The sequence below is a fragment of the Populus alba genome, chromosome 3 (assembly GCF_005239225.2).
Source record: "Populus alba chromosome 3, ASM523922v2, whole genome shotgun sequence".
Classification (NCBI taxonomy): Eukaryota; Viridiplantae; Streptophyta; class Magnoliopsida; order Malpighiales; family Salicaceae; genus Populus; species Populus alba.
The window spans coordinates 8,811,564-8,836,705 of NC_133286.1; the positions used below are offsets into that span (position 1 = coordinate 8,811,564).

The 25,142-nt window shown below is 31.3% G+C and overlaps 2 protein-coding genes and 1 non-coding gene across 4 annotated transcripts; 1 reads left to right on the forward strand and 2 right to left on the reverse strand.

The window, feature by feature from the left end:
• Nucleotides 1-404: 404 nt before the first annotated feature.
• Nucleotides 405-10,154, reverse strand: LOC118037952 (casein kinase 1-like protein HD16). Of its 2 annotated transcripts, none has more exons than XM_035044140.2 (16): nucleotides 9,503-10,154; nucleotides 4,149-4,280; nucleotides 3,970-4,043; nucleotides 3,793-3,862; nucleotides 3,623-3,684; nucleotides 3,463-3,534; nucleotides 3,142-3,236; nucleotides 2,963-3,029; nucleotides 2,731-2,860; nucleotides 2,376-2,594; nucleotides 2,097-2,224; nucleotides 1,693-1,867; nucleotides 1,453-1,543; nucleotides 1,213-1,370; nucleotides 945-1,133; nucleotides 405-857 (listed from the first exon to the last, which is right to left on the reverse strand). In XM_035044140.2, exons 1-16 carry the CDS (start codon nucleotides 9,890-9,892, stop codon nucleotides 798-800), a joined length of 2,112 nt encoding a protein of 703 aa, XP_034900031.1. In that variant the 5' UTR covers nucleotides 9,893-10,154; the 3' UTR covers nucleotides 405-797. The 2 variants fall into 2 exon arrangements, with proteins under 2 accessions (XP_034900031.1, XP_034900030.1); XM_035044139.2 differs by having other exon boundaries at nucleotides 2,097-2,236; nucleotides 9,503-10,152.
• Nucleotides 10,155-13,898: 3,744 nt separating this feature from the next.
• LOC118038104 (small nucleolar RNA snoR83) lies at nucleotides 13,899-14,015 on the forward strand. The gene has a single exon (XR_004685722.1). It is a non-coding gene; the product is annotated as a small nucleolar RNA snoR83 (small nucleolar RNA).
• Nucleotides 14,016-23,224: 9,209 nt separating this feature from the next.
• LOC118037890 (uncharacterized) lies at nucleotides 23,225-23,836 on the reverse strand. The gene has a single exon (XM_035044042.1). The coding sequence runs from the start codon at nucleotides 23,834-23,836 to the stop codon at nucleotides 23,225-23,227; it is 612 nt and encodes a 203-aa protein (XP_034899933.1).
• Between the last annotated feature and the right edge of the window lie 1,306 nt (nucleotides 23,837-25,142).

Below are 25,142 nucleotides of genomic sequence, written 5' to 3' on the forward strand. Positions count from 1 at the left end.
TTTCTCTTCCCCAACCCGGTTCATAGTTTTTTGCAAATATTAATATTTTTAATAGAAAAAATTAAGCTATAAGTATTACAATTTTCAATTAAGTTTTTTAATTGTGATATATATAAACTATGCTATTTCATGAAATTTTTCATATATATTATGTTATTTCACTAATATTTTTAATAGAAGGTACTAACAAGGATAAATAGGCAATTAGATAAGCATGCATGTTTTCTTACATCGATCTTGCTTCAACCATAATCAAATGCATTTACCGCTAGCAGCAAGGTTACTGTTGCCCTGCAGGTTGTTCTACAGATTTGCCGAAGAACCACTCAAATCAAATTACCCTTTAAATTAGAAACTTGGACAAAATACGTGACCATATCACTATCTAGTTTAGCAGATCAAAATGAACAATCCAAACCCAGCTCTGCATTGATTAATGATGTGTTGAGAAAAAATACCCCTTGACATACCAGATCAAAATGAACAATCCCGACCCAGCTAGAAACATAACTTCTACATGTTTATTCCCTATTATTAAAAAAACTGTACAAAGTAAACAGAGGCCCCGCCATAGCTCCGAGCTTTGCTCGATTGCAGACATCAGAAAACGAGAAAGGCCACCTAGTTTAGCAGGTTGAAAGACTTAAGGTCGAACTGTAGCTTCTATACTTTTGATTAGATCTGACTACCTATATATATACTAATCAAAATTTCCTTAGTTCTAAATGAATGCCACTAGACAAAAGCATCATGGCTTAGGTGAATGGTGTCAGGAGAGGAGGTATGCAGGACGCAGCTCATGATGTCGTTCGTCCGTAACATATGGATGCAACATATAGATTTTTTGCCCATTTCTCCTGCAAGGCCCAACTCAATTTTAGATCCTCAAACATAAATCAGTATTGAAGAAAAACTTGATGCTATGTCAAAAGATAGACAGCAACCTTAACATGCGTGCTAGGAAAAGCAGAGGTTCGAAGGGTCTCCTGTGTTTCATCTGTATGTTTCCTTTTTGGCAAACTCAGAACGAAAGCCGCCTGGTCCCAAGTTGCTGCAGTTGCTGTGATACGATATCCAGAATCCCACCGTAGATGTATTCCTTCACTGGGATACAGGAAATCAAGTTCAACCACCTGAAATTTAATACAATATTTAGTTCACCATCCAGGCCTACAGTATATTAGGATACAGTATCTGTAGATCAAAGATGACCTGCTTTGCAAATCCTGCACCACGGGACATGACAACTCCCCATCTACTTCCCGAGGTGGCCATTGCAGTGACATAAAAGCCCTCCTTCCATTTTTTATTAATCCATTTAAAAGGAAATGAATCACTAACTTTGTAAGACTGTTGCCTATAACTGGTACCTGAACTCCAAAGGAATACAAGTCAGACAAAATTGAAGTGAAGACATAAAAAAAACTAATCATTCAAACAGTTTAGACTGACCCTTAGACATTACGATTAATGAGCTTCCATTGTTCGCTCCAGCAATTGCACTGATATAATAATTCTTTTCCCAGTGTTCCATTATCCATTCCTTCACACAATCAAACATGATAATTCAATAGTTACTCTATTTGTTTAGAAGTTATGTCAAGGAGCAACTTATCTCCAACTAATAACAACAAATTCAGAATATCAGCTGTGGAGAACGGCTTCAGGTAGGTAAAAGGTATAAGCATGCACCTTGCATAGAAAATATGGTGAGAGCTCATAGACTTGCGCGGAATAATTTGCACCAGCATCCATAATAATAGCCCATTGATTTTGACATGAAGCTACACTGCTAATAAATAAGCCATCCTCATTTCCTTTTTCAATGTGCTGGCCAAGTCTTGCATCAGCCACATTATAGTGATACCTACAGAAGCGGGTTAAAATTCTCAAACTGATCTACTTTGAGTTAATCTGATCACTCCATCCTAACAACATGAAATTGAGATCATATTGAATAAGCAGGAGAGCTTTAAACTTCAAAATATTTGGAATCAACAAAAGACCAACAGTGCATAACAGACTCAAAAAAGTGACCAATCTAATCAACCAAAAAGTGCTGAGTAATGGCTAATGACTTCAGGCATAGTTTATACCTTTGTTTCATTGATCTATGTGCCTTGTACACACTAATCCATTGTGTTGCCGGCATGCCCAGACGAACCTTCTTCTTCAGTTGTTCATCTTCCTCATCCATATTCAACCCTCCTCTCTTGTGACCAACCTGATAAATAAGCTTCACAAGATCAAGAGTACAAATTAAACACATGAATTCAAAACTTGAAGTGTCAGTTCATTAAAAATAACGTTCATGAATAAATGTCCAACTTAAGAGAAAACAAGTAATAGAAAAAAAGTGTAAACATCCCATGCACCTTCTGAGCACCTTCTGTGTTAAGAGGTCTAATATCTGGATTTGTGCCAACAATTCCATCAAAGAGGGAAATGCATTTTGCATAATTAGGTTCTTCATCAAACTTTAAGTTCACTACATATTCAATGAGCTGTTTGAAAGGCTGTGGACAGAAGCAACAAAGTGCCTCTGAGGTTGTTGCCATCTTCTTCTTGCAAACGACAAACCCCTTGTTTTCTCCCTAAGAACACCATAATGTTATAAAAAGAAAAGAAAGCGAATAACATATGAAAAATAAGTGAAGTTTCAGTTAATTGTTTTTGCACATGTGAACCAGAAGGGGCAAACATTTTACCCAGCTAAGAAAAAGGACCTACCTGGTACCCTTGCCAAGGTAAGCGACCACGGAGAAGAAAAATAAGTGTGTAAGCAAGTGATTCCAAATCATCCCTCCTGCTACCAGTTCTCCCTAAATGGCCATGCACACTAGCATATCGCACTGTTCCCCTGCCCAAACAAGTAATGACGAAGCCAGCAATCAAGAAAATTAAATAAAGGAAATGGTAAAATAATTCAAGCTTAATACCAACAATGATGCAAGAGTCGAACCTGAAAACATCTGGCTTTTGGTCATACTCAACATGCAAACCAGTTGAACTATCCCGCCATCTAGTAGCTGAATGACCAGAACAATTCAGAAAATTGCAGTTCAACAAAGACAGTTGTTTCAGAATCCCCAAAAATCAACAGTTTAAGTAAAAAGATGAACATCGAGTTTCTCCAATTACCTAATCCAAGATCAACTAGAAATAATTTTTTCTCATTAGGAGTTCCCAGAGGACCAAGCAGAAAATTCTCAGGCTTTACATCTCCATGGACATAACTGCATAAATATTTTGTAATCTAGTCTGAGAATCACAAATTTTTAATTTGAGAATATAACAGTAAAAAAAATAGAGAGATTAATCACTCATAACATAGATAGCCAACTAACAGTTCCACAATTAAAAGAGCTTATTTTCCAGTACACAAACCAGACCAAACCCATTCAATTCATCTTATCAAAACTAAAAAAGAGAGATTAAAGACATGCAACAAAAAGCTTTTACCCTCTGGAGTGCATCTTTTCCAATATGGATATGGCTTCAATGGCAATACATGCAACCATTTCAGTGGACATTCTGCAAATAAGAACATGCCTTCATTTAGCACGGATCTGGACAAAAGATAAAATATAGACAACAGAAAAGATAGAACAATTGAACTCACAAGTTCGAGTTAAAGTTATTGTTCCAAACATCCCACAGGCTTGGACCCAACATATCCATAACCTACATGGCATCAGAGTTTTCTGTTAGAAACAATTCTAAAACCAGGCGAAAATAAGCTATAGAGACCCAAAAGTCTAGAACCAGCAACCAAAGCCAACAATAGCATACCATGACATAATAGTCACCTTGCCGACCCTTATAGTGTACTAGTGGTACACCATGACTGCCACCAAGAGTACTGTGCAAGGGACAAAAAGCAATGGATTCATATTATTCTGCTGAAAAGAAGAAGAAGAGGAATATGCAAGTCAAAAGAAAGCATGATAGATATAATCAAATACTCACTCATAAACTTGCCACTCGTTAGGTGGTCTATAATTACATCCTTTACTACTCTTATGCTCGAATTTTATTGCCACCTAAAATCCAAAGTTCAAAGGTGATGGTATAAAAGAGTGAGATGAATTATCAGATCACACTCAAATCATTCGGACGTATATGTATTAAGAAAAACCCAGGTATACCTCTACAGCTCCTGCACAAGCTTTCTCATTTGTATTTACAGCAGAAACACGTCGACCAACATACACTTGACCAAAGCCACCCTTTCCTAACTTTGTCTCTACTCTGTACACTGGGGAATCCTCAACCTGAACCTGCAGCACCATCACCAAGAAATTAATTTCATCCACAAGAGATTCAGGGAAAAAGGCAAAGGGGGGAGCAGGTAAAATGCTGCCATAATTCAGCAGTCTGCAGAATGAGAAAATGGTCATCATTTCTTTCTCTACATGTCTAATCACATTAGATTTTTTATCCCTGAATAATTGAAATATTGGAGGAAGACTATACCAATATAGGTAATTGATCAATAACATCATGAACAGAAAACACTGCAAAATTTTTCATGTTGTCTCCTAAATTACCAGTTACTTTTAGTGACCAGGTCATTACCATATATAATGCATGCTTATTCCAGCAGATCCAATTTTTTTTTTTTTTTTTTTTAATAACAATAGTAAGACAAAACAAACAAACAAACAAGAAAAGGAAGGAGACAGCAAATGGGGTAGACATAGCTGCGATGAAGTGCTTCCAAGCAAACCAAAAAACTTCCAACTTTTACTGAAAAACCAAGGAGAAAAATATTGAGGTCATTTAAAACTAGACTTGCATTTTCTATGAAAAAAATGGCACAATATAATGGCAATGAGTAAAAGAGAATTAAAATTCATGATTTTTAATGACAATCAAGTTGAGTGCATTATTGGGAATGACAAAAGAGACAAGGAGGAAGATAAAGAGTGTGTGCCACAGGAAAAAAAACACACTAGAAATGTATTTGAAAAATGCAGACAATAATCTGTCTACAAAAACAGCTAAGAATTATGCTTTCCATCAATGGTAGAAAAAAGAAAGCATTGTAGCTATTCTAAATCCTAGAAATTGTGAAAATGAACTATCAAAAGAAAAAATAAATAAAAAAAGAACATTCACAATGAATTGTGTTCACCAAAGACAGATGATTTTAAAAAAAATATAACAAAAATAGGGTCTTTAGTCCTTGCTGACGGATGAAAAATACAAGAAGTTTCATTATCTGAAAAAATGATAACTTGCTGTGGAGTAATGCACCAAAGTGATGTTAGCACTTTCTTGATACTAGAAAAACAATTTTGACTACATAATAACAGTGAATTAGTCATAGAGAAAACAAGCCAGAAAAAGGCTTGGACTGAGTGGACTTCCTGCTCACATTCACACTCGCAAAGGCACTAATTTGATTGGATAGACTGCCTAGACTTTCTAAAAAGCATTGGCTTGCAACTGTTGACCAGCTGGGGACTGTATGAGGGTGTCTATTAATAGTGAATGAAGAGCCTGTTTGGCATTATAGTAATGGTTGGTTTTCAAAATGCTTTTTGCTTGAAAATGCATAGAAATAAAAAAAAAATTCTAAAAAATAGTTTTTGACATCAGCACATTCAAACAATATAAAAACACCAAAAAATTAATTTGAAGAAAAAATTTTATTTTTTTGCAAAAACACTTTGTAACCACAAAAACAAACAAGGCCAAAGTAGAACCAGAATGAAGCGATGATGAACTGTTTCTTGAACCCCGTGAAGTCGCCGCCGCCACCAACAACAATGTCCTTAATTCTCTCCCTGTTTCCCACTAATACTTGATTTCTTTTAATAGTTGATGGGTAGATTTTCTTGACTTTATTGGTATTTCACTTTTTAATTCCACCATGTCAAGAGGCGTTCCAAGCGAGACAAAGGGAGACCTAACGCCTTTTATTTTTTCAGATGAGGCATTTTATCTAGGTGTTGCATAGGCGCTCACTTGAAATGCAAGCATTAGGTGCTTGTTTCAGCACCTGGTCAAAATATATGTTCTTTTACCCCTTTTTTTAATTGTTATGTGTTTTAACCTATTTGTCCATATTCTTTTTATCAACCACCAAAAATAAAGAAAGAGCATAGTTGTAAAAGTAAAGAGTAGGGTTTAAAAAAAACAATATCATCAAAATTGATGAATTGGTGTTTGATGATGACACTTTAGCCTTAAGTGATGTGGCAAGGGCACCTAGAGCTGAAGAACCTAGAAAAAACATTAGGCAGGAAACAAAGTTGAGAAGCGTAGGAGGACCATCAAGTTCAAAATCTAGACATGAAGTGGGATCAAGTTATAATTCTAAAGAAGTGCATTACAGTTTAAGAGATAATGATTCCAATGATAATTTTGAAATGGAGCATATAGGCGACTCAAGTGAAGGAGATGAAAGGATTGATGATGATGTGTTGAAAGATTGATAATGATAATATGTAAGTTTAACTATTTTAATCTACTTTTTTAAATTGTCTTATTTTGTTTTACAGGTGAATAGTATTACTTTTTATTACTATGTTAAAATATTTCAAGTTTCACTTTGATTTTCTAATCTTATTTTTTAACATATATATATTTCTGAATTTATAGCATATCACCTTGTTTTATTCAGGCGCAGTGATTTGGACATTTGACAGGTTGTCAAGAGGGCCTGAAGCACTTGCCTATGCACTCCAAGCAAGGCGAGGAGAAACCATCGCCTTTTAATTTTCAAGGTGGCACACACCTGGAGTGCAAGCACCAAGTGACTAGTCAAAATATACGTTCTCTTTATCTATCCATCTGTTATGCCGCCAAAAATTTTACTTTTTTTTTTTAATAAAAGAAACATTTTTTTAAAATCTCAAATTCATCACTTATCAAACTTCATACTTGATTTTTTTTTCTTGCCGTGTTTACTGTTTCTGAAACTTCGGTGTATTCTTCTTCTTCTTTTTTATAATCAACTTAGTTTATTCCAAAGTTTAGCATTTTATGTTTAACTAGTTTAATTTACTTGCTCTTTTAAATTGTCTTATTTTGTTTTTAAGAGTAAATAATATAACTTTTTATGACTATGTTAAAATATTTTGAGTTTCACAATTTTCCAATCTTAATTTTTAACATGTATATTTGTGATTTATATATTATAATATTATACATATATTTTATTGGATTTATAGCATAACACATTGTTTGATTCAAGTGAGTGCTTAGGCATGCAGGTGGTGCTTCAGCATGTTTTCCTTCGACAACACTAGCCAGAGGCACATTTGGCAGCCCCACTTTTCCAAAGAATGAGTTACATCTTTTAGTTTGTTTGTTTCTTCTTCATTTATTTTTTTTCTTCATCACTTATGTGGTCTCTTTCAAGAGCACTTTAGTAATTACACTGTGCTTTTGAAAAGGAAAAACTGAAAACACCCCTGACCAAAAGTTACAAAAATACAACTTTTAAGGGTATTTTAGACATTATATTATGCAAATAAAAAGACTATTCCACCCCCATCGACAAATTGACCTTGTTGAAAAGAGGATTTTTCCTTTGGAAGCAAGTTATATGGATTTCACAATGAAGGGTAAAATGGTCATTTCACTGTGCAAATTCCACAATGAAATGTGAGGCCCTTCACAATGAAACACTGAGCTCTTTTTGTTTTTTTAATGTATAGTGATTTGATATAATAATAATAATAATAATAATAATAATAATAAAAGAAACAAATCAAGTAGTTGAGTACTAACTTTAATACAAATAAGATAACGATATCAATAAAAATTACCATTGAATAAAAGTAAAAGAAAAAAAAAGAAATTGATATGCATATCTTATTTCTTCTTTACCTATTGTCTTCTCTCTTTAAATATCCATGTGTTGTGTAATAAAAAAAAATTAGTTTTTTTTTTTAAAAAGAACATTTTCTCAAATCTCAAGTTCATCATTTATCAAACTTCCCAGTTGATTTTTTTTCTTGTTTATTGTTTTTGAAACTTCAATTTCAAAATTCACACTTAATTATTTTTTCTTGTCGTGTTTACTGTTTTGAAACTCAGTTTATTCCAAACTTTAGCATTTTAAATTTAACTATTTTAATCTACTTACTTTTTTAAATTGTCTTATTTTATTTTAAAGATGAATAAAAATAACTTTTTATACCTATGTTAAAATATTTTGAGTTTCACTTTTGATTTTCCGATCTTAATTTTTAACATATATATTTATGATTTATATATTATAATATTATACATATACATATATTTTGCCTTGTTTTATTCAGGCGCGCGCCTGGTGCTTGCATTTGACAACCTTCACACCCTATGGTGCTTGGCGCTTTGGCATCATTGTTTAATTCTAGTTCTATTCTTGTCCTACTGTTGGCAACCATAACTTTTTATGAATTATAGATTAGACAGAAATATCTGGAAAACATAACTTTTATGTGTGGGTAGGATCTAGTGGAGAAATCTAGAAACATTTGGGATATCTAATTAAACAAGCTAGTCAATACAACAAGGGTGCTTTCAACTGTTGCTTTCTACTACACAAATGGGGCCAACATACTAAGACATCTTTCTGAAATTTTCTATAACTCATCTCAAACCTTTAGAAATTATATTCAATATTCCGGTTTGAATCTTAAGCTTTCTTATTTAACTCTGCCATCTAACATTTCATACAACTATCCCATCAATCCAACAGGGAATCCCATTTAGTAGAAACATTGACTTCAATGGACATGGCTTTAACAGTTTGGGCATTGTCCCATAGTTAAAGGGCTAGAGGGTGCAGTGTAACTACCTTTGCAAAGTAGTTTTCGCTTTTTTTCTGCATTGCTCTCATCTATTTTCCCAATCCTTCTTTTTCATTGAAAATTACCAAATATCAATTCCAATATATAAAGCAAGAACAGTACTTGAGACAAGATACATAGTGCAATGTTTGGTTGTTTACAAAATTCTTGCACTATTCCAGTTTCTACAAAAAAAAAATTATATTTAGGAAACCCATCTTCCCAACACTTTTGTAGTTCTTCAAGAAAACTAAAAAAAATTCTGCAACCCTCCTCTAAAATATACGTCAGAAAACTAAAAAGACTCAGTCTTGGCATTGCCTAATTTAAAGAGTTGGCAAAAAACAAAATTACAAATTTTCGGATTGAACAAATAGCATTCCAGCAAAAACAGGTTTCTACAATGGCCTCAATCTCATATGCAATCAGCAGAATCAACACTAACTATTCCTACCTGGTTGTTCAATCAGAATCAGGTACAGTAGAGAAAAATATAGTAATTATGAGCATTATATATTCCTATCTAATTGTTCAATCAGAATCACACAATAGAGAACAATATAGTAATTATTAAAATCGGTAGCAGTCGCGGTTCGGCCATACCGCGGTGAATTTGCTCAATTCCCTTTGTTAATCACAAAGACAATAGCGATCACCATCACCCAACTTTTAAAAGCTAAAAAAAAAAATTAAATTCAGATACAAAAAATAACCTGGTCGGGTATCGGAGCAGAGGTTCCGTCATCCTCTCCGCCAGCAGCAAGTGGCTTATCATTACCTTTGCCACCACTATCAAACACATCCATCGGCTTCTTTTCTCCAACAACCTCTAAATCCCTTTTCTCCTCCTCCTCCTCCTCTTTCACCGTCCCCACCACAACAGCACCACCCACACCCACTACTACCCTCTCATTGCCGGCTTTCAGTTCCTTATCCAATGCCGCCCCCGCTGCTGCCCGCCTTCTCCTTGTCCTTGTCGCAATCGGCTCTACCACTTCGTCTGGATTGTTCCTGTGCTCCTGAAGCATCTTCTGTTTATTTTCTTGCTTCGGTGTTGCTTCTCCTCCCCGGCCTCTGAGCACTTGACTACGCAGCACCGGCATCGTTCATTCTTTGATTCCAATTATCATCCACAATTTTAAAACAAAAGGAACCAAAACCAGCAAGAGTCAAGAAAAACTATCACAAGCGCGTAATGAAAACGACGCCGTGAGTGCTAGAATTTGATCATGAAAATTAAAAATTGGCGAATCCAATCGATTAGAAGATTGAGGAATTAGGGATTCCTTCTTTTCAATTAGGGATCTGTTGTTCTTGTTAACAGTGAAAGAGCAAATCTTGAGAGAGAGGGAGAGAGCGAGGGAGGGAGGGAGGGAGGGAGGGAGGTTTAATTTTTATATCTGGAATCTTAAAATGTTGTTTAATTACGTGGCGGATTCTTCGACGTTGATTTGGAAGAATTGAGAGGTAAGATTTGCGGATTTATTTTTTTAGGAAAATTAAGATAATAAAGAGACGTGGTTGAATTACGAGAAAGGGCTAAGAGTAGGGGTTTATTTTCCTATTCTCACAAAAACCTTGACCTAGAGGCAAGGCAAAGATGACGAGCCCATCCTGTTTCCCAGTTTGTCTTCCTCAATGTACAAAAGGGTTCGGTAGCGTGTGGCTAGGTACATGGTTTCTGTGGTGGGGTGTATTGATCTGCTCCGTCCTATTTCTGATCTTTTCATTCAATGTACAAGATATGATTTCTGTAGTGGCTATGATTGTGATCTTTCATAATTGAACTTGATTATACAAGTTGTGAAACAGTAAGGTTGGAACAGAAGCACATCGATGCTGTTTCACTCAATGATTTAACTAAGCTATGCATGTTTACCACAGGGAGAACGTAAGAGATATTGGAAGATACAATAATAATGAAAAGCATACTGCGATGTTCTACTCAGCTTCCTTCGCAGTAGGATTTCTGTTATTTTTTAAATAATTTTTTATATTAAAATAAATATTAATAATAATTTTTTATTTTTAAAAAAATTATTTTTAATATCACTATATAAAAATAATTTAAAAACACTAAAAAATATATTAATTTAAAGTTAATAAAAAAATTTTAAATTTTTTTAAAAATATTTTTAAAACATAAAAACAAACAAATCCTTAAAATTGTATATGCCCAACTTGCTGACTAGTTTGTGAAAGTGATCATGTTCAAGTGCCTTCGTTGCAATATTTGCAAGCCAATGAGTCCCAGCGACATGGAAGGTGAAGGTGAATATACATATTGATGGATTAATGTATTTTAAATTTTTTATTCGGTCTAAGTAAATGTTTAAAAGAGTCAAAGATAAAATGATAATTCAATATATTTAGACTTGGTAAAATATTAATCCCGAATAGCATAGATCTAGCTTGCTTCCATGCTCAATATCTTTAGGTTAAGTTCTGTGCAAAACTTATATACATATAGATCTAGTGATTTATCAAACTTAATATCTCTAGGTTCAGTTATATGTTGAGTTTAAGTATATATGAGTTAGGCATTAATGATTTTTTTTCTCACTATAAAATGAAATTAAATAGAAGATTTTTTTTAGTAATTTGAGATAATTGTTTTGATGAATGTGCACAATGTAAATTTTAAATCTTTATGGTGTGATTTGACGACAAGAACAATTATATAAGCTATAATATTTAAAATAAAAGAAAAAAAATCAAACAATAACATAAATAAGAACAAAATAAGAAATTAAAAAAATAGTAAGCTTGATTTTAAACCCATGCTCTAATACCAAATTAATAAAAACATAAGAGGCTAAACCTTATAATTCACGATCAAGAATTGAATTACACATCCAAAAAAGTTGTTGATAATAATGATGATGATGATGATGTAAAGAGGACTTTAAGATATAAAATTAATATAAAAATTAAACAATGATAAAAACAATTATCAAGGTTAAAGGATCCACTAATGGTATTTCAAATAAGTATAATATAAACTATTTTTATTACTCAACTGGAAACCACACACAAATGAAGTTTCAATCAGATTATTTGTCGTTAATAGCTCATTATAAATTATTAACATGATCATATTAATTATCTTATTTAAGTAACACCAAACTTTTAAATATTGTCAGGAATTCATGATGCTAACTTATATTAATAACAAATCAAGTTCCTTTCATAGCACAAGTGTAGGTTATACCATACGATTGGCTATGAAAGTGCGAAGCATTTGTTGTACCAAGTGTTATACAACACAAATCTAGATTAACCATTTAACAAATAAGGTATTAAGAATTAATAATATAAAAATGATATGACATGTTAATTGCAAGTTGTTTAAGATATAAGCATTGAAGTCCATATTGAGTTTATATTATACTTATCCTAATACCATTAGTGAAACCCTTTTATATTGACATAATGAACTTAGCTAAACATAATAAAAAAGTGAAACATATATAAACAAGAGGAGAACATGATCATATAAGTATAGTAAAGGAAATGAAAAGCATAAACAAGAGATTAAGAAAAATATAACATGGAATAAAACTTGAACATTACAAATACAAATAAAAAGAGCAAGAGCAAGATCTTGATCTGAACAACCAAAATGCCAAAATGTATGGCAAATACCTCCTTTTGTAGGCCAAAATTTGGAACTATTGATTTGATGACTAATTGTTGAGTGGATGGCTACATTTTGACTTGGTGACAATCCTTATCTTCTTGTCTGAATAAAATATTATTATTAATGTTTGAATTTGAATAGATTTTTGTCATGAAAGTTCTAAGAAATTGTCTCAGGTTTCCAACAAAAAAAGAATTGGTGCATTTAGACTTCTAGAACTCGAGATATGGGCTAAAAACTGAACAGTGTCTAGGCTGTAGGACATATTCGAACTTCTCCGTTGTTGCTACATTTGAACTTGAAAACAGTCTTTTTGAATCTTGCACTCTTCATGAAAAGTTTAGACCTATGTCTTAACTTTTCATCCATATAAAGCAGACTTAAATCCAAATTCTACAGCTCCAGTTATGATCCAATAATCGAATGGTGTTCCAATTTGGATTCAACCAGCATTTCTTTTCTAAGCTTAGCCCTCTTTTTGTATTTTCAATTTCAGTAGAAACTCACTAATAAATCCCCTGATTTATGTGATAGGCCTACATTTAAGATGAACATTTATCATAAATTAAATGTATCTTATATTATTAGATATGTTATTATAAAACATGCTCTAGCTAATGAATTATTGATATTTCAAGTGCAAAATGATGATATAAAACCTTGATGAAAATACACTTTTAAGTACTAATCAGTGGGTCGCCTAGAACAATTAGATCACTTTCAAAAAAAAAATATTGAGTTTCTCAACAATAGACACATTACCTAGAACAATAAGACCACTTTTAAAAAATCTTCTATTTTTTTATAAAATGGGCATGTTGCTTGAAACAATTAGACTATTTTTAAAAATCTTTGAATTTTTCATTGACAGGGTAGGTTGCCTCTCAAATGGCTAGTTTAAAAATTTTATATTGATGATTCTGTTATAAAATCCATAAGTGATACACAATCCATTACCGACGAGTATTTCATTGTTAATCCATCGATAATATTTATTGGTGCTTTAGCCGATAGAAAAATGGTTAGGTTTAATTTTTATTTGGCACGGATATTATATTGAGGTTTCTGTTTTAAAGTAACTTCACCGATTGAACTACAAACGAACATGATATCCCTAATGGGAAACTCGTCAACGACAAGTTTCCATTGAAAAATCCCTTAGTGATTTATATGGCGATGGAAATACAACTTAAACACCGACAGAATATTCTATTAGAGATAATTAATTTTATGGTAATAAAAGAACCAATTCGGTTTGATTTTGATTTTAAAAACCTAAAAAAAAAATTTAACTAAACCAGATTAGCTGAAGCAAGAAATTTAAAGAACCAGTTTAGAACTTGGATATGTTAATTGAGCAAGTGTTAACAACATTTGAATCAAGAAATTTAAAGAACCAGTTTAGAACTTGGATATGTTAATTGAGCAAGTGTTAACAACATTTGAATCGAACTATTTTTTCCTACATAATCAAAGATAATGTTGCTTTTGTGCTTATCTAATTAATGGGAGGCAAACCAAATGGTAGTTGGCTGATAAAACGTTTTGTATTTAAGAGTGTTTTACTATTACCTCATCATACTTGTTGCCTCACCTCTTCACCTTATCTTGTTTTTTTATATATATAATTTTATGTAGTTTTTTCTATGTTCTGGTTAGCTTTTTCCTGAACAATTTTGCACTGCTGAGTTTTAATATCAAAATCCTTTTCATGTAAAGATGGATGCAGTTGTATACTTGTTAGATGCCTATGACAAAGAGATGTTCGCTGAGACAAAACAGGAACGAAATGCCCTAAAAACCTCTAAGAAGATTCACAAATTTCGTTGGTTTTTCTCTTTAAAAAACCTAACAGAACCAAAGCAAAATCATCAGTTAAACTGATTTTGGGTTCAATCTAGTTTTGAATATATATATATATAGGCCATGGATATAACCGGTGTGAGCTTGGTAGATTTTTTGGAGTCTTGTTTTAGCTTAATCAATGTAGTCCCTCGTGCATGAGTCTCTGACAACTTCAAATTCAATTTTGCTTGCCCAAGGTACATAAAGATAATTAATTATAAAAATAAGAAGTGTAATCTACTTGGAAGAGAGCACAAAATTGAGAAAATTCATGGTATTTAGAAAATAATTAGTTACATTTTAATAATTACTCTCTTAGCTGATTTTAAAAAAAATAGATATAAATAGAAGAGAGAAATTTTAGGTGTAGATATTCTTATTATTTTTTTATAGGCCATAAGTTTTATTTTTATTTTTATTTTTTGTGTTTTTTTAAAATAAATCTAGAAAATGACTAATAAAATATTACTAATTAATCCCTAATTACTATAATTTTTTTTAAAAAAACTACTATGTGATTTGTCAAATTTATAATTCCTCATTAACATGTAGTGTTTAATTACAAGAAGTAACAAGAAAAAGTAGGGACACATAGGTAATAAATTGCAGCTCACATATATTGTCATTCACATTATTTTTACAACAGAGTGGAGTTCGATTCTTTTTGTAAATTAAAAAAAAAATACATATATAGGTTACGGATATGCCCAAAACTAAACTTGATCATCAAGGAAGATAAATTAACAAGAGATGTTTTCTCCTTGCTAATAACATAATAATAATAATAATAATAATAATAATAATAATAATGTGCATCTCAATATTATCTGTTTGAGATTGTGGTAATGGTGATAATTTAAAATATTTTTATTTAAAAATATATTAAAATAAAATTTTTAATTTTTAAAATTAAAATTAAAATTTACATCACGTTGCTAAACACTTCTCATCTACACAGTTGTCTGAGTTATGATTTGATATGGAATAACAATTATGCGCCCACTTGTTATTTTAAACATCCTCTTTCCTTAATGTTGGGGATCGAGGAAAGCTTAGCACGAAAGAAACTGATCTTTACAGAGTGCCTCCTCCATTTGCCCCCCTTTCCTCATATGCCTCAATCACGTTTCCAATCTCATGGAAGCTGCCATCTGGCAAGCTTGGGGATCTTGTTTTTCCTTTAAATTGAAACTCCTTTTTATTTTTTATTCAGATAAAATAAATAAATCATAAAATCAAGACCGTTTAATTGTGAAAATTGTTATGAAGGCCCTGTCATATCACAATAAGCACCCTAAAATTTTGAAAAATTTCAATCTAATCCTTCGATAAACTTTTATGTAATAAATAAATTTTCTTACCCATGCCTCTTTGTTTCATAAGTCTAAGTCTTTTTATATTTATTAGGCATGAGAAAAGTTGGTTAATAAAAAATATTTTCTAATCAAACAAAAAGTTCGCTTGTTTTTTTAAAAAAAATTATTTTTCTTTTATTTTGGACGGAATGTACTTTTAAGAAGTTGAAAAAAAATTAAAAAAATTCATGTTATTTGTTGATTATATTAAATCTAGTCCTCAATTTTTTTGATTAGTGTATATTTTGTTTTAAAACTTTTGTTTATTTATTTTTTTCTCAATCTCATTCCTTATAATTGATTTAAATTATTTTTATATCAACTATAGTCCTCATTTTCTTATTGTTATTTGTTTTTTTCTTATCCTTTTCTTCATTGAATTTTTTTATTTATCAAATTTGATCCTTATTTTTATGTTTGCTATTTGTTTTATTTGAAATAATTTAAAAAATTGAGCTTTCTTTTCAATTTTATCATCCTTTAACTTTTTTATCTATTAGTTTCCGTCTTTATTATTTTAATAAGCTTGAAAAAAAAAAAATATTAATAAGTTATTTCCAACTTATTTTCCATAGCATAGTCAAGCACTAGAAAATGTTTTCCAACTTATTTTTCATGAAACTGTCAAACATAAAAAAAAATATATATATTTAATTTTTAGGAATTCACTTTCCATGAAAATCACTTTCCAAAAAAAATGATTTTTCAACAAACAAATAGGGCCTCAGTGAGTCTTGTGGCCTATTGTGTTTTTTGTTTTCAATTCTTTTCAAATAAATGTTTGCTAATGTTGGCAATGTGAAATTTAGATAAATTTTTTGCATGTTAGTAATTAATGAGTTTATATTGTTAATGGTTTTCAAGTAAAATTATGTTGGTGTAATTAATGAAACACATGTGTGAGCTTGTATATCAGCTGAAAATCAAATTTCATTTATCAAAAAAAAAAGATGTACCAACTCAAAACATAATGGCTGCTTGTAGTTTTGACATGCAATACACGTTTGTGTGGGTAGAATGGGAAGGCAATGCCTTATTTCAAGGTCAAACAAATGTTTGTTAATCTTGGCAATGTGAAATTTAGATAAATTTTTTGCATGTTAGTAATTAATGAGTTTATATTGTCAATGGTTTTCATGTAAAATTGTGTTGGTGTAATTGTGGAATACATGTGCGAGCTTGTATATCAACTGAAAATCAAATTCCATTTATCTGAAGAAAAGGTGTACCAACTCAAAACATAATGGCTGCTTGTAGTTTTAACATGCAGTTCACATTTGTGTGGTGATTAGTACTTAAAAGTGCATATTTATCAAGGTTTTATATCATCATTTTGCACTTGAAATATCAATAACTCCTTAACTAAAGCATGTTTTATAATAACAAGTCTAATACTATAAAATGCCTTAATATATGGTAAATATTCATCTTAAATGCAGGCCTATCACATAAATCAAAGGATTGATTGATGAGTTCAAGTATGGAAATTGAAAGGACAAAGAGAGGGTCAAACTTAGAAAAGAGATGTTGGTGCAGTCCAAACTGGAACATTGTTCGGCAATTGAGTCATATCTTGAGTTCTAGATGTCAAAATGATCTTCAATTTTTACACGGATTCAGTAAGACATAGGCCTACAACTTTCATGTGAACACCGAAATCTAAGAAGGCCGTTTGTAAGTCCAAATTATAGCAACAACAGAGAAGTCTGAATCTATCCTGCAGCCCAAACACTGTTCAGTGTTTGACCCATATATGGAGTTCTAGAAGTCCAAATGACCTCTATTTTTTTTTCTAGAAAGCTGAGACAATTTCCTACAACTTTCATGTTTTCAAGTGGTCTCAGTTCTGATGCTAACAATTTCGTTTTATTCAGACAAGAAGATAAGGATTTTCATCAAGTCAAGAGTTGGCCACCCACTCAACAATTAGTCATCAAATCAATAATTTGAATTTTGGCCTATAAAAGGAGGCATTTGCCATGGATTTAGGAGCTTGATTGTTCAGATCAAGAGCTAGCTCTTCCTCTCTCTCTTTATATTTTTTTTGTAATTTGTAAGTTTTGTTTTCATTAATATCTTGTTCATGCTTTTCATTTCCTCTCCTTTACTTAGTTAACTTGTATTTTATTTTTGTTCTTATTTTGTTTATTTATGTTTCTCTTCTTCATTATGTTTAGCTAAGTTGATTGTGTCAAGGTGAAAAGTTACACTAATGGTGTAAGAATAAGTATGGTGTAAACTCAACATGGACCTTAATGTTTAATATTGACATGTCTTATCTTTTTATCTTACTAATTCTTAATACCTTGCCCATTAAATGGTTAATCTAGATTTGTGTTGTATAACACTTGGTACAACAAATATTTGGCACTCTCATATCCCAACCGCATGGTATTATCTACACCTGTGCTATGAAAGGAACTTGATTTGTTGTTAACATAAGTTAGCATCATGAATTCCTAACAATATTTAAAAGTTTGGTGTTATGAATAAGATAATTAATATGATCATGTTAACAATTTATAATGAGCTATTAATGACAAATCATACGATTGGAACTTCCTTCATGTATGGTTTCCAGTTGAGTAATAAGAGTTTAATACTATACTTGTTTGAAATATCATTAATGGATCCTCTAACCTTGACATTTGTTTTTATCATTGTTTAATCTTTACATTAATCTTTCATCTCAAAGTTCTCATCAATTTCTTCTTCATCTTCATCTTCTTTATTATTGTTGTTGTGTTGTTGTTGTTGTCTATAATTTATACAATTAACTTTCTTGTGGTTTGACCCCGGTCTTGCCGGGTTATTTATTACTTTGACACTCCTACACTTAGGAGAAGACATCAATCTTTTGGTCGTGTCTTGTGTGGGCAGGATGGGAAGGCAATGTCCATGATACATGTATTTTTCTTAAGGCTATTGACAATAGAAATATAAAGTTTCCTAAACCACCAGAAGGTAAATACAATAGAACTTGATATATAATTATAAGTTTACTAATTTGTGAAATTCTTATTAATCCTTTGACAAATGTAAATGTTGTTTGTAATTACATGTAAGTACTATATGTTGATTCTAGATATCCCAATGAGTATGGGTATTTAGGTCTATATAAAGGTCAGAGATATCACTTCCAAGAATTTCAACATCATGGATAATCAAGAAATCGACAAGAAGTTCTTAATCGTGTACACTCATCACTACATAATGTGATAGAACGTTCTTTTAGAGTATAGAAACAGAGGTGGAGTATTCTACAAAACATGTCTGATTATTAATACAAAACACAAGTTCAAATTGTAACGACATCAATGGCACTACATAATTACATTAGAAGGAGATCGCATGATGACGTTGCATTTGTGAAATTTGATCGCAATCCTAATTTTGTTCCTGATGACATTTTACCCAATGTTATTGCACGCTTAAGAAGCCAGGAAAGTTGTAGTCAAGGCATAATGGATTTTGTACGTTATGGAATTACAAATAGTTTAATGGAACAATAAAAAATACTTTATAAAAAATATTTTTATTTGATGATGTAATAGCAGTAATTAAATCTACAATATTTCAATTAAAATCATCAATATTAATATATGTCTATTTTAGTTATTTTAGAACTTTAATTTGAAAAGCTTAATTGTTTGGGATTATGATAATGATGGCGAATCAAAGTGCTTTTCGCTTTGAGATCTATCTTCTAAGATTTTTTTTTTTTTAAATTATGTTTGGCATCAACACAAAAAAACAATCTAAAAACATTTAAGAAATTATTTTTAGGAAGAATAGAAAAAAAAAATCATAATTTTTTGGAATGCGATTTGCACCGCGTTTCTAAACGGTTACCAAACACATGAAACTGTTTTTTTATATAATTTTAATTTCAACCATAATTTTAACCAAACAACCATTAAACCAAACCAACCTAAACTAAAAGTGATTTTTATCAAACAACTTTTTATTAAAAAATTCTTTACTTTTTTATTGTTTGATCTGTTGTGAGAAATCAACATCATTAATTTAATTAAAATAACTCATTTAAACCTATCTCTAATAAACAATGAGAAAGCTTAAGAAAATAATTGAGTGTTACCCTCGAGCATACAAGTCAGCTTCAAAAAGAAAAGACCAAACAAATTAATAACATAATTATTACCAGAAAAATTAAAAAAAAAATTAAACAAATAAAAATGGTCCACGATATTTAATGGAGCCACCACAATGTTAATTGGTAGTAGATTTAACTTAATTTGGATGGTGAAATATCTTCCGGAATCCACCACATTAAGAGAAAAAAAAGTTGAACACAAAATTCATCTACTTTGATACATAACATTAATGAACGTTTCGAATCATCAACATATAAAATGATTAAGATCCTAATTTCAATAATTGAATTGCAGTCATTTTCCATTTAATTTGTTTCGAGAAAATCTTTCTATCTATATTGAAAGCCAGCTATTAATTTATTTGCCCTAAAGTCAGTTCGTAAACTAGACTTAAAACAACACTGATTTTGACAATAAATGAGATATTGGGGTCCTTGAAAAATATTTATCAAGCGAAAACTATGTGATTTGATTAATTAATTGCGTTAGTGTTGATGATTTTCCTTCTTCTTCTGTAAGTAGAAGTTTTAACAAAGAGAAAGGGACTCTAATACAAGTTAAGATATATCTCTTAATATATTCTTTATTCATAAATGCATTTATATTTTTGCTTTAGTTAATAACCACTTTAGGGTTTAATTGACACGCATTGCCAGGTGTTGTTATGGAAAAAGAGAAAACCCTAATGTTGCTGACCTTAACAATAATACAATAGAAAGGCAGCTTTCATGATAAATAATTATTTAACTAAGGTATTTGTATTTTTATAATTTTATATTCGAGTTCTATGTTATTAATATAATGACCATTAAAAATTTATATAATATTTAACTTTAAAATTTATAAAATTAATCGAGATATATAAATTAACTAGAAGATACATTATTAAAAAAAAAAAAAAAAGTTGTTGTTATCATTCGGTGCTCTAACATAAAATTATCAAAACGTGAATCATGTTAGAAAGAAGGCAACGGTACGATGATCAAGAGGCAACATGTGTCCAGCATCTCACCCTTAATGTCACACCTGACGTTTTACCAAAACTCTTGGCTTCATGAGGGTGTGCCACCCGTGAAATCTCGATATAAATAATGCCTGTCAAAAAGTTATAAAGATTATTGGAGATCTTTGCCCGCAAGCAATTATGCCCAGCTCATTTTCAATATATTATTATTATTGGCAGCTGTTATTGTCAACATTGTCTGTGTTTGTTAATTCCCTTGTTTTTCTTGCACCTAATGTGTAATTAAAATAACATCTTAATTTTAATAGTATAACTTAATATATTAAATAAAACGTTTATTGGATTTCTTAATAAATTAAGAAAAAAAGTCAGATAAAATATCTTTTGTGTTTGTTAATATCTTTTAAGATATATTATGTACCCGTTCAAGTGAATCAAACTCAATCTTCACTTAAACAATATTTCTTAGAGTCTTTAACATTAAACAAAAGTGAATTAAGTAGTTATGCTTCAGGTTTATTTTTTTAAAAAATTAATATAGATTTCTAGACTAGTTTATATGTACTTCAATTAATTCTATAAGTTCAAAATATTATTTAGGGTTGTACTTGTTTAGAAGTGTAGTTGCGGTTACTTTTTAAAGTGTTTTTTGTGTCAAAATACATCAAAATGATATATTTTTTTATTTTTTGAGATCAGTGCATCAAAATAATCCAAAACATACAAAAAAATTAATTTTTAACATAAAAAATATATTTTTATATAACACGGTTTGCATCATGTTTTCAAAATGTGCTTAATTATGCAAGCAGAAGTTGCATTTGAGTAAGATTATTATTATTATTATGTCACGAAGAAGACAAGTGATTGAGAAAGTTTGTTGCATCGATTGATCCCTTTAAAAAAAACGAGATATTCATCCATTGGCCTGGCTATGTCATATACTAAAAAATATATAAATAATATCTTTTTGCAAAATCTTACTAAACTAGACCAAGCTATTTAAAGAAGATCCAGTGGAACACATTGAGTAGTCCATTGAAAATAACATTGGAGATATTAAAAAGCTTCTTTTCTTTTTTTTTTAATTTAAAAGGTGAAAAAGAAAGGTGATATTCTACCTCAACCTTGTCAAAGTTTCCCATGTCCTCTTGAAAGAAAGAGCTGGAAAAGGACTGGCACCACCAACATGAACAATGAAGAATATGAAGCTCATCAAGCTAAGGTAGAAATATATAAACAATATAAGTATAATTATCGATATTATCTCCTTAACTATCTTGCGAAAATATTTTATGATTTAATTTTAACACTTATTCATCCACAAAAAAATTATGGAAAGCCTTGCAAAATAGAAATATGTTGCAAGTAACTCTTATTGTTTTCTAATGGTGAATGGAAAATCCATCAAGGATGAAGCTTACTTAGGACTTCATTATAATTGTTGATTTAACCAATTTCTACGACAATGGTTAATTAATATGTCTATATTTTATGTTTTATAATTAAATACCAAAGCAGGTGCATCAAATGCCAATTACAGGGGTGCAAATAATTTCAAATTAATTGGACTCCAGGAAAGGGACGTGTGTGTGTCCGTTTCTTGATTTTAAATTATGTCAAGCTTGGGACGCGGTCTATCATGGTTGGATCTTCAAAAGTATGATAAGTACATCGCAAAGAGTCAATAATTTATGTCAACTTATGTGGAATACATGCATTATTGATCTGATAAATTTATTTTTTAAAAATAACAGTTGCCTGATTCCCTAATATTTGTATTATTCAAGATTCTAGTACTTTGCTACACAAATCATATTCAAATATAGATGAAAATTACTTGACGTAAATATTTCTTTGATTCTTCCACTAATTAGAAAATACCTTTGTAATATATAGAATTCTTGGATCTGACTCTGAATTGAATTCAATCCCCAAAGTAACCAATTGAAAGCCTGACACAAAGGGGAGAGAACTTCAAAGTGTAACAAAAGAGAGAGGAAAAGTTGGGGGGCAAAAAAAAGTCGAGACAATAATGCTAATAAGGTTACTTTAACCTAGTGGAATCAAAAGAGAGAAAGGAAAAGAAATTCCGATTATTTCTTCCTAATTAAATATTATCCATAAAGGTGAGACTTACTGTTGAAGTAAGCTATGAAAATTGTGATTCGTGAAAAAACACTTCCTTCATTTTTAAGCTCTCTTTTCATATCAAAATTAGGTTTATTTCAATCTTCTGAAACATCATAATTACTGGGTTTTTTTAAGCCAAAATTCATTAATAAATGATAAAAGACTCTTAGGAGAGGAAGATGCTAACTAGGAAGGAAGCATTTAATTCCCTGAAATATACACCTCGATCGCTCTTATTCCTACAAACCCTCTTCATCAACAACATTAACAAGAAACAAAACATCCTTAAATGGACATTTATGAGGCAAACATTTATTGTTCTATCATCAACTATATATCAACAACAACGATAATAATTAACAAGACTAGCTCCTGTATCTTAATTAGCCACACGTTCTCTTTTGCTGCCTCAATTCCTTGTAGAACTTCTCGATAAACTCTTCAGCTTTTTTGTCCACAAAACTATTATCATCATCAACATCTCTCAATGGAAACAGTGAGTCCGTTATCCTCAACTGCCTCACCATTTGACTCCTTCCAAACCCTGGCAACAGTGGGGACGCCTCCACAGGCAGTACCACTTCATTGTTGTTCAGCATCTCCAAAGCCAGCTTCACAGCACTCATGGTCACCATGTCATGATCATCGTGAGTTGGTGGCGCATTGAATGCACATGGAAAGAAGTTATTGTAGTGATGGTGGTGGTGACGACGCTTGCTGATATGGAAGGGGAGCGAGTATGTGGGAGTGTTGCTACAGCTGAACTCATACTCGCATGGTGCGGATGTGAATGAGACCTTGCGATGGTCATTGTGGTGGTGATGGTGGAACATGAGATTACCTATGGCTTTGCTTGCAATCTTGTTTCCACGTTTAAGCATCATGTTGAGATCAACCAAGAGTTTTCTCTTTGATAAACCCTTTCTTAGCATGAAGAAGATAACACGTACTATGCCCCATGCTCTTTTGGCTATCACTGGTAGATGGTGCTCCATTGTAGTTTATAATTTTTGTTCTTTTTTGAGAGTTTTTCCCTCTTTTTTTCTGAGGAGTTTTGAGAGAGAGTAGGAGAGAGGGAGAGAGATAAAGGGAGGATATTTGTTTTGGGACGAGAGGGAGAGAGGCGAGGAGAGGGCCTTTATAAAGGGAGGCGTGGAAATGCAAACAAGCAAAAGGTTGTCCTTTTGATGTACACTAGAACAACCAATGGGTGCGCGGACATCTAGAATTATCTAGGGTTTGCAAAATAATTGATTTAATCATTCTGGGCTGACCAAATCTAGTGTGAAAAGCACGTGAGCCACAAAAGTGGGACCCATTCTTCTTGAACATTTAAAAGATTTGGTTTAGCGCTTCACCTCGAGCCAAGTTCTTTTTGTAATATATATATATAAAAAAAAAAAATTGGATACCATTATATTTCAAAGAAAGAAAAAAAGCAAAGACCGGAAAGTTGTAAATTATTGGATCCAATAAAATAGTTTTATTCAATTATATAATAATAATAATAATAAAAAAACAACATCAATAAACAAACTCAATATTTAAAAGCAAATATAATAATGACAACTAGAAGGAAAGGAGCACTTGTTGAAAAGGGAATCACCGAGTTGAATTCCAAGAAAATCCAATAAAAATAAATGAAATTGAAAAAAAAAATAACCACAAAAAAATACTTAGATTACCTTGTCAAATTGTTGCCTAGGTCATAAGATTTGCGATAACTAGATCAAAATGAAACTGAAGAAAACCATGAAGTCTATTTTTTAAAATGAACAATGTTGAAGGGTGAATAAAGAAAAAAAAATAATGTCAATCCATATTAACTTTTCAAGCTTGTGATCTAAACACAAAACAAGAAAAGTCTCATCTAGAAAAACTATGAATCTCAACCCCTGAAAAATCAAATATTGAATGATAAAATTGAAAAAACAATCAATTATATTGTTGCTACCTAATTTTTTACCCTATTTTTGAAGAATTTTTGAAAAATACCAAAAATAGCAAAAAATAACAAAAACCCAAAAAATATGTTCCTGAATGTATTTGCGTCGTTTTCAGCATCTTTTCTAAATATAATAAAAAAAAAAAACAGAGAGAGACAAGAAAAGGAAAAAAAAAATTTAGTTTTTAGTAACTTAATTGTGGAAGGGAGAGGACCAATTTGAAAATTGAAAACCCCTCTCACCAAGCAACCCATTATTTTAATCAAGTGGTCTGCAATTATTTTTTTAATCCAATGGTTCATTTTTATTTTTATTTTGTCTCCAAGTTATCAAATGAATGGTTGAGATTCATTCT